The sequence below is a fragment of the Narcine bancroftii genome, chromosome 4 (genome assembly GCF_036971445.1).
Source record: "Narcine bancroftii isolate sNarBan1 chromosome 4, sNarBan1.hap1, whole genome shotgun sequence".
NCBI classification, from domain to species: domain Eukaryota; kingdom Metazoa; phylum Chordata; class Chondrichthyes; order Torpediniformes; family Narcinidae; genus Narcine; species Narcine bancroftii.
The window spans coordinates 292,068,775-292,081,862 of record NC_091472.1 but is presented as its reverse complement, the minus strand read 5'-3'; the positions used below and the strand labels follow the sequence as shown (position 1 = coordinate 292,081,862).

The 13,088-nt window shown below is 46.5% G+C and overlaps 1 protein-coding gene across 5 annotated transcripts in view; it reads right to left on the bottom strand.

The window, feature by feature from the left end:
- Window positions 1-12,759, bottom strand: part of rbms1a (RNA binding motif, single stranded interacting protein 1a) — a 309,299-nt gene extending 296,540 nt beyond the window's left edge. For 2 of the 5 annotated variants that reach the window (XM_069935377.1, XM_069935378.1), the window contains exon 1: window positions 9,146-9,463. In XM_069935377.1, coding sequence (XP_069791478.1) covers window positions 9,146-9,226 — 81 coding nt within the window. In that variant the 5' untranslated portion in view covers window positions 9,227-9,463. Of the gene's footprint in view, window positions 1-9,145; window positions 9,464-12,715 lie in introns of those variants that run through there. The other 3 variants (XM_069935380.1, XM_069935382.1, XM_069935379.1) reach the window with 2 other exon arrangements.
- Window positions 12,760-13,088: the final 329 nt, after the last annotated feature.

The following is a 13,088-nucleotide window of genomic DNA, read 5'->3' as shown; positions in this document are numbered from 1 at the left end:
CTAAATACCAGCCTTCATATCCAGCATATCCTGCACAATTTCTGTCACCTACAACATGATCCTACCACCAGGCATATCTCCTCCTCTCCACCTTCCAGAAGGACCGCTTCCTCTGTAATTCCCTTGTCCACTCATCCCTTCCCATTAATAATCCCCTTGGCACCTATTCATGTGACCATAGGAAATGCTACACTTGGGCCCACACATTCTCCATCACCACCATTCAGGACCCCAAATAGTCCTTCCAAGTGAAACAACACTTCACTTGTGAATTTGCAGGAGTCATCTACTGCATGCCTCCTCTACAAGAGAGACTTGCTGGAGACTAGGAGATTGCATAGTGAGCACCTTCACTTCCTCTGCTGCATTAGCAGTACCAGTGGCCAACCATTTTAATTCTGCACCCCATTCTCACGCTGAAATGTCTGTCCAAGGCCTCATGCACTGTCAAACTGGATGGCATTAAGATAGTCTTCTCTGGTTTCTGTTTGGCCCTTCCCTATTTCCCTCTCTTCCCCATCTGTCAGCCTCCTTTTCTCCAGCTCCTTTCCTCTCCATTCAGACAGTTAACAACTCTCCTCCTATCACTTCTCAGCTTTCTTCTCTACTGCCCTTCCACTCACATCCACCACTGTCTTCTTGCCTGTGGGCCTGTGCTTCTCCCCCTACCTCTCCCATCATTTTATTCAGACACTTGCCTGAATACCTTTTCGAAGGGCTCAGGCCCAAAATGTTGGTTATTGGTCTTTATTTTTGCTGCATCAAGAACGTTGCGTGATTTCCCATATTTCTCCAGCAGTTCTGTGTAATCTTGAAAAATCTTATTCCTGTGGTTCGACAACTAAATTTAGAATTCCAATAAAGATCTAAGAGGTACAATGGATATTATCTTCTCGAAGGGAATGGCATGAAAGAGCATAAATCATGAAACCTTTGATAGGAATCCTCAAATTTAGCCATCCTTAGAAATTTGTTTCCACTTTACTTCTCCAAAATAATGACTTGTAAGCCACATTATAAACTTTTCATTCAGTCCAGATCCAATTCCAGTGCAAATTGCTCCAATGGTCTACTCATCCTTCACTACCATAAAACTGCAACTCACCACCAACTACCTGCCAAATGGAGTGAAATTAATGTATAGATATATTCAATGTGAAAACATTCAACCTTTTGTTGCATTCACTCCAGAGCAAAAGCCATTCCTCTCTTATTTATTACAGTTTACAGACTATGCTTGCACATGTGCTCACTCAATGGCACCAAAGGAAGCTTGGGCCACACACTGAATATTTGTGAAGACAAAAAAAAAAACAGCATTACCTTCACTCTCCTGTACACATTGCCACTGACAATAAAAATCACTAAAAAGGTAGTGCTGGGCAAAATAGTGGGCCCAAAAGGGAGACAAGACCCCTGGACCTGCTTGGATTCATCTCAAGGCACTGAAGGAAATGGGAAAAGAATACACAGAGTTGGGAATAATATATTAGCATGGATAGAGGATTAGTTAACCAATGGAAGGTAGAGAATTGGGATAAATAGGTGTTTGGTTGGCAATGAGCAGTTTTCTGGGCTCACAACTGTTTACAATAAGCAAATTATTTAAAAGGGGTGAGCATTTGTAGCCTCTCTACGTTCCCTGATGGTAGTAAATGGAGTGGAAGAGTAAATAATGCAGAGGATACAGAGAGTCTGCATAGAAATTTAACTCAGATAATTGAATGGGCAAGGGACTGGCAGATAGAGAACAATGTTGGTCAATGTGAGGTTATTCATTTTGGAAAGAAAAAGTAGACTGGACTACATTTAAATGGTGAAAAATGTCAGCATGCTATTGTGCAGAGAGACTGCAATGGCTTGTGCAGTGAGGATCACTGGGGTCTCCCTTCACTCCCACCCCATTAACGTGATCTGCCAGGATCGTTGTTTGAAGAGGGCGCTTGAAATTGTGGAGGATGCCTACCACCCTGCACACAGCAGCTTTCTGCTCCTTCTGTTGGGAAAGATACAGGAGTATCAGAGCCAGAACCACCATGCTGAGAAACAGGCAGTGAGACTGTTGAATGACTGAAATGGACTGCTCATACTAACCTTCAGAGACTTTACTACTTATATAAAAATAAATAAATATTTGTTCAATATATACAGTGCCCTCCATTTTCTTTTTCTTATTTTTTCTTTCTTCTTTTGGCTTGGCTTCGCGGACGAAGATTAATGGAGGGGTAATGTCCACGTCAGCTGCAAGCTCGTTTGTGGCTGACAAGTCCGATGCGGGACAGGCAGACACGGTTGCAGCGGTTGCAAGGGAAAATTGGTTGGTTGGGGTTGGGTGTTGGGTTTTTCCTCCTTTGTCTTTTGTCAGTGAGGTGGGATCTGTGGTCTTCTTCAAAGGAGGTTGCTGCCCGCCGAACTGTGAGGCGCCAAGATGCACGGTTTGAGGCGATATCAGCCAACTGGTGATGGTCAATGTGGCAGGCACCAAGAGCTTTCTTTAGGCAGTCCTTGTACCTCTTCTTTGGTGTACCTCTGTCTCGGTGGCCAGTGGAGAGCTCGCCATAGAACATGATCTTGGGAAGGCGATGGTCCTCTATTCTGGAGATGTGACCTACCCAGCGCAGTTGGATCTTCAGCAGCGTGGATTCGATGCTGTCGGCCTCTGCCATCTCGAGTACTTCGATGTTGGAGATGAAGTTGCTCCAATGAATGTTGAGGATGGAGTAGAGACAACGCTGGTGGAAGCGTTCTAGGAGCCGTAGGTGATGCCGGTAGAGGACCCATGATTCGGAGCCGAACAGGAGTGTGGGTATGACAATGGCTCTGTATACGCTAATCTTTGTGAGGTTTTTCAGTTGGTTGTTTTTCCAGATTCTTTTGTGTAGTCTTCCAAAGGCGCTATTTGCCTTGGCAAGTCTGTCGTCTATCTCGTTGTCGATCCTTGCATCCGATGAAATGGTGCAGCCGAGATAGGTAAACTGGTTGACCGTTTTGAGTTTTGTGTGCCCGATGGAGATGTGGGGGGGCTGGTAGTCATGGTGGGGAGCTGGCTGATGGAGGACCTCAGATTTCTTCAGGCTGACTTCCAGGCCAAACATTTTGGCAGTTTCCGCAAAACAGGACGTCAAGCGCTGAAGAGCTGGCTCTGATGGGCAACTAAAGCGAGACAAAGACACTTTTTTTCCTTTATTTGTCCCTGGACTCCACAGTTTTAAATTTGTAATCAAACAATTCACAGGTAATTCACGTGCACATTCCAGATTTTATTCAAGGTCATTTGTACACATTTTGGTTTGACCATGTGGAAATTATAGCACTATGTACATATAGTTCCCCCATTTCAGGGCACCATAATGTTTGGGACATTTGGCTTCACAGGTGTTTGTGATTACTCAGGGGGAAAAAAAAACATGAATAAAACAGTAAGAGACATCACCCAAAGTCATTGACTTATCCATATCTGCCTCCTGAAGAGTGTATTTGATCTGTCGGGCATTCTTCTGTCATCAACAGTGAAGGTTTTCTTTTGAATACCAGTCCCTTTATGATAACTGTTGATTTTGGTAATCCTAAAATATGGATGATGTCTCTTTCTGTTTTATTCTTGTTTTTCAGACCCATAATGGCTTCTTTGACTCTCATTGGCACAACTCTGGTCCTCATGTTGAAAAATGGCAACTACAGACTCCAAAAGTGATCAAAAGCTCAGAAGTAAGGCAAGTTCTTTTATACCTGCACCATCGAAGCAATAAAATATATCTGAATACTCATCAACTCCTGTGAAGCCACATATCCCATACATTATGGTGCCCTGAAATGTGGGGACTATGTATAAAAAGTGCTGTAATTTCTACATGGTTGAACCAAAATGCATATAAATAACCTTGAATAAAATCTGGAATGTGAACTTTAATTACATGTGTCAAAAGCCCAAAGGACTCAAAAACCAGCAGCCACAGAAATTCACCAAGACAATGGCTACTTAAACAAAACTGGTTTATTTTCTTAATACATAATAATAAAATCAATACTTATTTCCATTAACAACCCCCTTCTAATTCTAAGCACACGTGTATGTAATGTGTATGTGTTCAGGAAAGTTCTTTTTCACTGTCCATTCATTCACTTTTCACTTCTCCAAGTTCACTGGTATCAGGCAATCTTCCATACTGTGCACAGAATTAAACATTTATTACATTCACCAGGCTCTGGTGCTTTAACTTCAGTTGTTACCGCTCAGAAAGCACTTTGTTGGTTTCAGAGAGATTTTTGTTGTTTGTTGGACACATAAACTGATATCCTTCAATCCTTACTAAAGAAACTTGTGCCCTCTTGGGTTTTTCCCAAACGATAACCTCTTCTTCCAGGTTACCACAAGGAGTTCTTCTTTTTCCCCCCAATTTCAGGAGAAAAACAATAACCAACTACAACCTCTGCAATTGACTGCAGAGATTTAGGATCGGCTGAACTCAGAACTTAAAACCAGTCTTGAAATGAGGTGGTGCAGCTTCTCTCTCTCTATCTATCTTTTTTTCCTCCACCCACCCCCAAAACAATGGATGTTTTCTATTTTTTTTCCAAAAACCAAGTGGCCCCTCTTAGGACAACAAACTTCAACCAAAATAGCAGCAAAAGATTTCTCATTTCTTGACCTTGGACACTGTTCAAACATGCTGGTTCATTGACATCTACTTGTAAAACTCTCACAAGCTCTTCCCATTGTCTCGCAAAGCCAACTGTAGACACAAAGTCTACTCATGCATAGCTCTTGCATGGCAAATGAGATGTTTGTTTGTGAAATGTGACCTGATAATTAAACCTCACAATCTTACCCTTTTAAGATAAATTTGTAATCAATTCATGTGTGTTAATAATATTATGATTAAATATAAAACTGGAGCAAATAAGGAAGAAAGTGTCTTTGTTCCAAATATAATGGAGGGCACTGTATGTACTGCATGTGTATCATTTTCCTGTGTTTTATATCGGTTGTGTGTTGCATATTTTGCACTGAGGACTTGAGAATATTGATTAGTCAATTATACAATCGAATAAACTTGAGCTTGAATTGCAGAGTTTTTCAGATGCAGCAGGTAATCATGAAGGAAAATGGGATGTTAGTCTTCATTGCTAGAAGGAATTAATTTAAGAGCAAGGAGGTTATGCAATAACAATACAGAATGCTGCAGAGGTCATCCAGAGCACTGTGTGCAAGTCTGATCTCTTTATTTGAGAAAGGATAACGTGGATTTGGAGGCAGTGCAGAAGTTCACAGGTTGATTCTGGAAATGAAGGTATTTGAGTGGTCTGGGACTATAATCATCGGAGTTTAAAAGGATGAGGAAGGATTTCATTGAGATATATAAAGTTATGAAAGGAATAGGTAACATAGAGGGAGGGAAGGAGGCTGTTTTTACTGGCAAATAAGAGTAAACAAAGCCTCTGGATTAAGAAAGAGATAAAGAGGAACTGCTTCTCCAGAAGCAGTTGAGGCTGCCTCATTTCAAGTACTTAAAACAGATCAACTTTTAGAGAGAGGAAATGGGGTTATAGAAAATAGGTATGTAAATAGAGTTAAGTCCATGACCAGATCAGCCATGATCTTATGGAATTGTGGGGCTTACTTTTGTTTCTATTTCTTATGTCTATCACATGTTCCAGTCCCAACTGGAATTGAACTGGAGAAATGAATTTTCTCTCTCTCACATGACCCTCTTTGAACAGCCAACTGCACTCAGACAGACTAAGCACCGGACCTAATCTTCCAAGTTCATTCATCTGTTGCTTTCCAAAACAATAACCCATTATTCCACAGCATATCCAATTAACAAAAAATTGGGAAATCCTTATAGGCATCTTTCAAAGTTTTTGCAAATGCATTCGGAGCCTTCACTGTCTAGCTTGAGCAGAGCTCTGGCATTTTAAATGAGATTTGCTTTGACCTACACTAAAAAAAACTGCCACAATTTAAGTCCTTTTAAAACAATATAAAATATAACAATCCGTCACACTGTGAAAATACAAAGTCCTATTTATTCAGAGGAATCCATGGCCCGTGACTTCTCAACATGAAACAGGAATATTCAAGAAACCTCTAAGCACTTCAAGTACCTTCAATGGGAATTGGCAAAACTATCATAAAGAGTGAGATTGCAGAAACTCTCAAACTACCCACAAGAGTCACTTCACTAACCAACAAACTGTAGTGAAAGTAAGTCACCTTTGAATCTGCGAGATTGCCTACTTAACATTTTAGAATGTGGTTTATATTCACAACTCAAAAGTAACCCTTTTCAAATGTCAGGCTATGGTGGGGTTAGGTCCGGTGCTCTAGTCTGTCTGAGTGCAGTTGGCTGTTCAAAGAGGGTCATGCAGTTTTCTATGTGAGAGAGAGAAAATTCAATTCTACAGTTCAATTCCAGTTGGGACTGGAACATGACATAGACATAAGAAATAGAAACAAAAGTAGGCTCCACAATTCAATAAGATCATGGCTGATCTGGTCATGGACTTGACTCTATTTACATACCTCTGAACTTATATCAATATCTTTAAAATTGGAGTCACTAATAGCTGGACCATTTGATGCACAAAATACAGTTCTTCTTTCATTCCAAGCTTGGGGTGCTCATCTTTTCAAAGTAATAACCACATTGTTCAAGACAACTTCACTTTGAATTCCCTTTTAATGTTTATCTAAATTCAGTTTTTTTAAATGACTTTAGGTTCTTGTCAAAGTTTATATTTATTTTTCTCATGACATCTATTGAGAAACAAACAAAGAAATGGAAGGGCTGTGTCATAATAAACAGCTTTTTTTATTTTCAGGAGGCTGGGTCCAGATTTTGGGGTGGGTGGGTGTGTGTATGAAGAGTTTTAGGTGTACATGACACAATTTAATTTAGCTGTCTCCTCTATCAAGAATATGTCCTGAAAATCAAAACAATCTTTGCATTTGTATGTTTAACAAGTGATCATAGGATACAGTGAGTGAATTCACTTTCATACAGCACCTTTTGCAGAAAGCATTATTTTTCCAAAGTACACATCCTGTTTTCCATAAAAGTGTTCACAGAAATGCTGGAGGAACTGAATTTTAATTCCCTGTCAAATTCCTTGCATGGCATGTCTGTTCATGGTATCATGTATTGCCAGATGTAAACCACCCATAAACAGGAGAATAACACCTCATCTTTTGTATGGGCACCCTCCAACTGAATGGCATTAATGTCAACTTCTCCAGTTTCTGCTAACCCCCCCCCCCCCATCTCCCTGTTGCTTTTCCCCAATGCTCGTTCTCTCTACCTTTATCTCCTTTCACAGCCAAAATCAATTCTCACCTCTCTTCTATCATATCCAATTAGCACCTTTTGTTGGCCTAGACTCCACCCCCTCCCATTCCTCAATCTTTATTCTGACCTCTTCCTTTGCTTATACCTTGAAGGAGGGCTCAGGGCTGAAAAGTCGGGAATATATCTATCTCTGATGGACTCTGCGAGACCGGCTAAGTTCCTCCAGCATTTGTGTGTTTTACTATAATCACAGCGTCTGCAGGTTTCCCTCCAAAAAATTGTTGCTGTGGAAAATAGCTCAGAATTATACCAGATAATCTCAGACTTGACATCACCATCTAGTTCATGTATATTCATATCTAATATTTGAAATATTTGGTCCTTTATCCTCTTTATATAAACTAACTGATAACCTAATAATTAAACACAGCCTGAGAATATGGGCACAGTTTAGAAGGTTTTTTAGATTTCAGAGACTTTCTCTTGCCAGTCCAATTATATCCAATCATTCTGGATATAATCCAATCAATTTGACTGGCTCAGATTGGGTAGTAATGGTTCAAAGACCCTTTTTATTAGCAGCAATTTTGCATTTTTCAAACAACTGGTGGTAAAATTTAATTTATCCAAAATTCATTTTTCTTTAGATATTTACAAATTAGACACTGTTCAATCTCAGATCCCCAATTTTCCTGGAATTCCTGGTGCAACTATTCTCAACAGTTTTTTTGATCCATCATCTTCCCATGAAGGCTTAATATCTCTCATTTATGATAATTTGCTTGATTTAAGACTTGTCCCATTAGTTAAAATCAAGAACGCCTGGGAGCAGGATTTGAATCTTTCCATTTTTAATTTGATTAACCCCACTTCCTCTTGTGCACAGCATGGTTTGCTGCAATTTAAAGTGGCCCATAGAGAACATATGTCTAAAGTTAAATGGTCTCGTTTTTACTCTGACAGAAATCCTTTAAGTGACAAATGCAAAATAGGTGATACTTTACGTTCTGAACCTGCCTTAACCTGGAAGTTTTGAAAGATGTTTTTCAAACATTATCAGTAATTCTTAAGTTAAAATTTTGAACCTTGTCCTTTAATAGCGCTTTTTGGATCACCTCAAGATGTTGATGTATTACTGACTTCAATTCACATTTAAATTTTATCTTCATTGATAGCCAGACATGCAATTTTGATTAAATGGAAAGATAACACTTCACCTACACAATGGCTAAGAGATATTATGCCTTGTTTAATTCTCGGGAGGGAAAAAATTGGATGGGCCATCAGAGATTTAAATATTAAGTTTCAAAAGTTATGGATCCCACCTATGGACTTTTATCATCATGTTCAGAATCAGTTTTGTTCTGCAATTTTGGCTGGGTGTTGGTGTCACTTGATTGATCCATGTCACCTTTCAACCTTGCTTAGAGGATGGAGGTTTTGAATATTTCCCCTCCCTCCACCCCCCCCCCCCCACCCCCCCCCCCCACCCCCCCCCCCCCACCCCCCCCCCCCACCCCTTTCTTTTTACTTTAATGCCATGATTGGGATTTACTTATCATGAGAATTATTTCAGAATATTTTTCAGCATTTCGTAGAATTGCACTGTTTTATTGGTTATACGGTAAGACATCAATAATAAAAAGTAAAAAGAAATATTTGGGCTATCAATATCACATGGTGCATGGAAATCGAACCAATTAAAAAGGAAAAGGGCAGTGGAGCAACTGAGCCTTGAAGTTTTGGAGGACAAGTTTTGACCTCCCAACTTCTAGTTTTGGACGAAGTGCCAATACAATTTAAAATAGATCTCCGTGAGCGTCTAAATTGGGGATTTGGCGGTGGCAGCAATATACCTTTGCCCTTTCTTCTTTCTGGGCATTCACACACTTGGGAAAGTCGTTCGCCTGCGCGTCTCCTTCGTCCTGACGGTTCATGTTGTTGACGAAGTGCTTTCCCGTTGGTTTCCTCGGCCGGCTCCTCAACCCCGTTCAGAGCCTGGAGCCAATGAACAGGCGCGGCCTCCCCCCACAGAGCGGAGACGTGGCTGCGTCAGAAATAAAAGCACCCACCGTCTCGTCAAATGGCCTCCCTCCCTCCGCGGTGACACAAGCTGGGAATAATGAGGCTCCTTCACTTTGGTGGCGCTTGATTCCGGGATGGGGCTGAGGGTCGTGACCCCGGCTCGAGCCCAGAATATAAAGGCGGCCGCGAGGTCACAAACGGTCGCACCACGGGCACACTACGGCCTGCCCCCCCCCTCACTGGCCCCGTGCCCCCCCCTCACTGGCCCCGTGCCCCCCCCTCACTGGCCCCGTGCCCCCCCCTCACTGGCCCCGTGCCCCCCCCTCACTGGCCCCGTGCCCCCCCCCTCACTGGCCCCGTGCCCCCCCTCACTGGCCCCGTGCCCCCTTCCTCACTGGCCCCGTGCCCCCTTCCTCACTGGCCCCGTGCCCCCCTTCCTCAATGGCCCCGTGCCCCCCCCTCACTGGCCCCGTGCCCCCCCCTCCTCACTGGCCCCGTGCCCCCCTTCCTCACTGGCCCCGTGCCCCCCTTCCTCACTGGCCCCGTGCCCCCTTCCTCACTGGCCCCGTGCCCCCCTTCCTCACTGGCCCCGTGCCCCCTTCCTCACTGGCCCCGTGCCCCCCTTCCTCACTGGCCCCGTGCCCCCTTCCTCACTGGCCCCGTGCCCCCCTCACTGGCCCCGTGCCCCCTTCCTCACTGGCCCCGTGCCCCCCTTCCTCACTGGCCCTGAGCCCCCCTTCCTCACAGGCCATGCCCCCCTTCCTCACTGGCCCAGAGCCCCCCTTCCTCACTGGCCCTGAGCCCCCCTTCCTCACTGGCCCTGAGCCCCCCTTCCTCACTGGCCCTGAGCCCCCCTTCCTCACTGGCCCTGTGCCCCCTTCCTCACTGGCCCTGTGCCCCCCTTCCTCACTGGCCCCGTGCCCCCTTCCTCACTGGCCCCGTGCCCCCCTTCCTCACTGGCCCCGTGCCCCCTTCCTCACTGGCCCCGTGCCCCCCTCCTCACTGGCCCCGTGCCCCCCTTCCTCACTGGCCCCGTGCCCCCTTCCTCACTGGCCCCGTGCCCCCCTCACTGGCCCCGTGCCCCCTTCCTCACTGGCCCCGTGCCCCCCTTCCTCACTGGCCCCGAGCCCCCCTTCCTCACAGGCCATGCCCCCCTTCCTCACTGGCCCAGAGCCCCCCTTCCTCACTGGCCCTGAGCCCCCCTTCCTCACTGGCCCTGAGCCCCCCTTCCTCACTGGCCCTGAGCCCCCCTTCCTCACTGGCCCCGTGCCCCCCTTCCTCACTGGCCCCGTGCCCCCCTTCCTCACTGGCCCCGTGCCCCCCTTCCTCACTGGCCCTGTGCCCCCCTTCCTCACTGGCCGTGCCCCCTTCCTCACTGGCCCTGCCCCCTTCCTCACTGGCCCCGTGCCCCCCTTCCTCACTGGCCCCGTGCCCCCTTCCTCACTGGCCCCGTGCCCCCCTCACTGGCCCCGTGCCCCCTTCCTCACTGGCCCCGTGCCCCCCTTCCTCACTGGCCCTGAGCCCCCCTTCCTCACAGGCCATGCCCCCCTTCCTCACTGGCCCAGAGCCCCCCTTCCTCACTGGCCCTGAGCCCCCCTTCCTCACTGGCCCTGAGCCCCCCTTCCTCACTGGCCCTGAGCCCCCCTTCCTCACTGGCCCTGTGCCCCCTTCCTCACTGGCCCCGTGCCCCCCTTCCTCACTGGCCCCGTGCCCCCTTCCTCACTGGCCCCGTGCCCCCCTCCTCACTGGCCCCGTGCCCCCCTTCCTCACTGGCCCCGTGCCCCCTTCCTCACTGGCCCCGTGCCCCCCTCACTGGCCCCGTGCCCCCTTCCTCACTGGCCCCGTGCCCCCCTTCCTCACTGGCCCCGAGCCCCCCTTCCTCACAGGCCATGCCCCCCTTCCTCACTGGCCCAGAGCCCCCCTTCCTCACTGGCCCTGAGCCCCCCTTCCTCACTGGCCCTGAGCCCCCCTTCCTCACTGGCCCTGAGCCCCCCTTCCTCACTGGCCCTGTGCCCCCTTCCTCACTGGCCCTGTGCCCCCCTTCCTCACTGGCCCTGTGCCCCCCTTCCTCACTGGCCCTGTGCCCCCCTTCCTCACTGGCCGTGCCCCCTTCCTCACTGGCCCTGCCCCCTTCCTCACTGGCCCCGTGCCCCCCTTCCTCACTGGCCCCGTGCCCCCCTTCCTCACTGGCCCCGTGCCCCCCTTCCTCACTGGCCCTGTGCCCCCTTCCTCACTGGCCCTGTGCCCCCCTTCCTCACTGGCCCTGTGCCCCCCTTCCTCACTGGCCCTGTGCCCCCCTTCCTCACTGGCCGTGCCCCCTTCCTCACTGGCCCTGCCCCCTTCCTCACTGGCCCCGTGCCCCCCTTCCTCACTGGCCCCGTGCCCCCCTTCCTCACTGGCCCCGTGCCCCCCTTCCTCACTGGCCCCGTGCCCCCCTTCCTCACTGGCCCCGTGCCCCCCTTCCTCACTGGCCCCGTGCCCCCTTCCTCACTGGCCCCGTGCCCCCTTCCTCACTGGCCCCGTGCCCCCCTTCCACACTGGCCCTTACTTCAGCCACTGCATGCCCCCCCGCCCCCCCCGCTCGCTCGCCCCCGCCCCCCCCCCCGCTCGCCCCCGCGCCTCCCCGCTCGCCCCCGCCCCCCCGCTGCAGCTGGAGTACTGTGTGGAATTCGGTTTCACCTTAGAAAGGATTTATTGGCTTTAGAGACAGTGCAGTGAAAATTCACCAGGATAATAGTGAAAACAAGATGGTTAGCCTAGGATGAGAGATGGTGTAGCCTGATTCATTGGCATTTAGTAGGTTAAGGGGAGGGGATGAAATCTTATAGAAATGTATAAAATCATGAAAGGAGTTGGATTTCGGGAGTAGATTTAAGACAGATGAGGGGGGAATTGTTTCCAGAGAGTAGTGAATCTGTAGAATTTTGTGCCCAATGAAGCAGTTGAGGCAGCCTCATCGATTGTTTTTAAGACAGATAAATTTTTGAATAGTAGGGAAATTGAGGGTTATGGGTAAAGGGTGGATTATTGGAGTTGAGTGCACTGCCAAATCTGTCATTATCTTATTGAATGGTAGAGCAGACCCAATGAGCCAAATGGTCTACTTCTAATTCTTGTGTTCATCATTACATCAGCAATTTAATTCTATCCTTACTTAGGGGGACTAACTGACTTGTAAGGTGCTGCACAGAAAAGATATATCTAATAAGACACGTTAGCACTGGCTGTATTCCTGGAGTTATCAACACATACCATCATCCCTCCCAAATATCTCATTCTTATAATACTAGGCCTCATATTTTCTCTGTCAATTATCTTTCTGTAATACCAAGAAAATTAATATTGGCTTCATTGCCTGTTTGTATTATTGTTAGCCCATGGTCTAACAACATTTTCCATACCTGATATTCTTCAAATGACTATATTTTCTTGGACAAATTTTTTAATGCAATGCTGACTTCTGATGATTAGTCCTGTTAAGGTGACAGAAACAGAAAAAATTGAATATTTTAAGACAATAGTAAATATATTTTTGATTGTCAAAGTGATGAAAGGAAAGGACAAAAAAAAGATGAAGTTACAATCAGATCAACCATGATATTATTAAATGGGATAGCAATCTCAAGGGACCAAGTGGCCTGATCTTGCTCTAAAATGTTTGTTGATTTTACAAATAAAATCTGTAATAAAATAATATAAGCAAATGTGTCTTCATTAGGAATAAAATACATATCTCAAAATTATTTTTTTGTAAAATCACATGCAAGACAGACT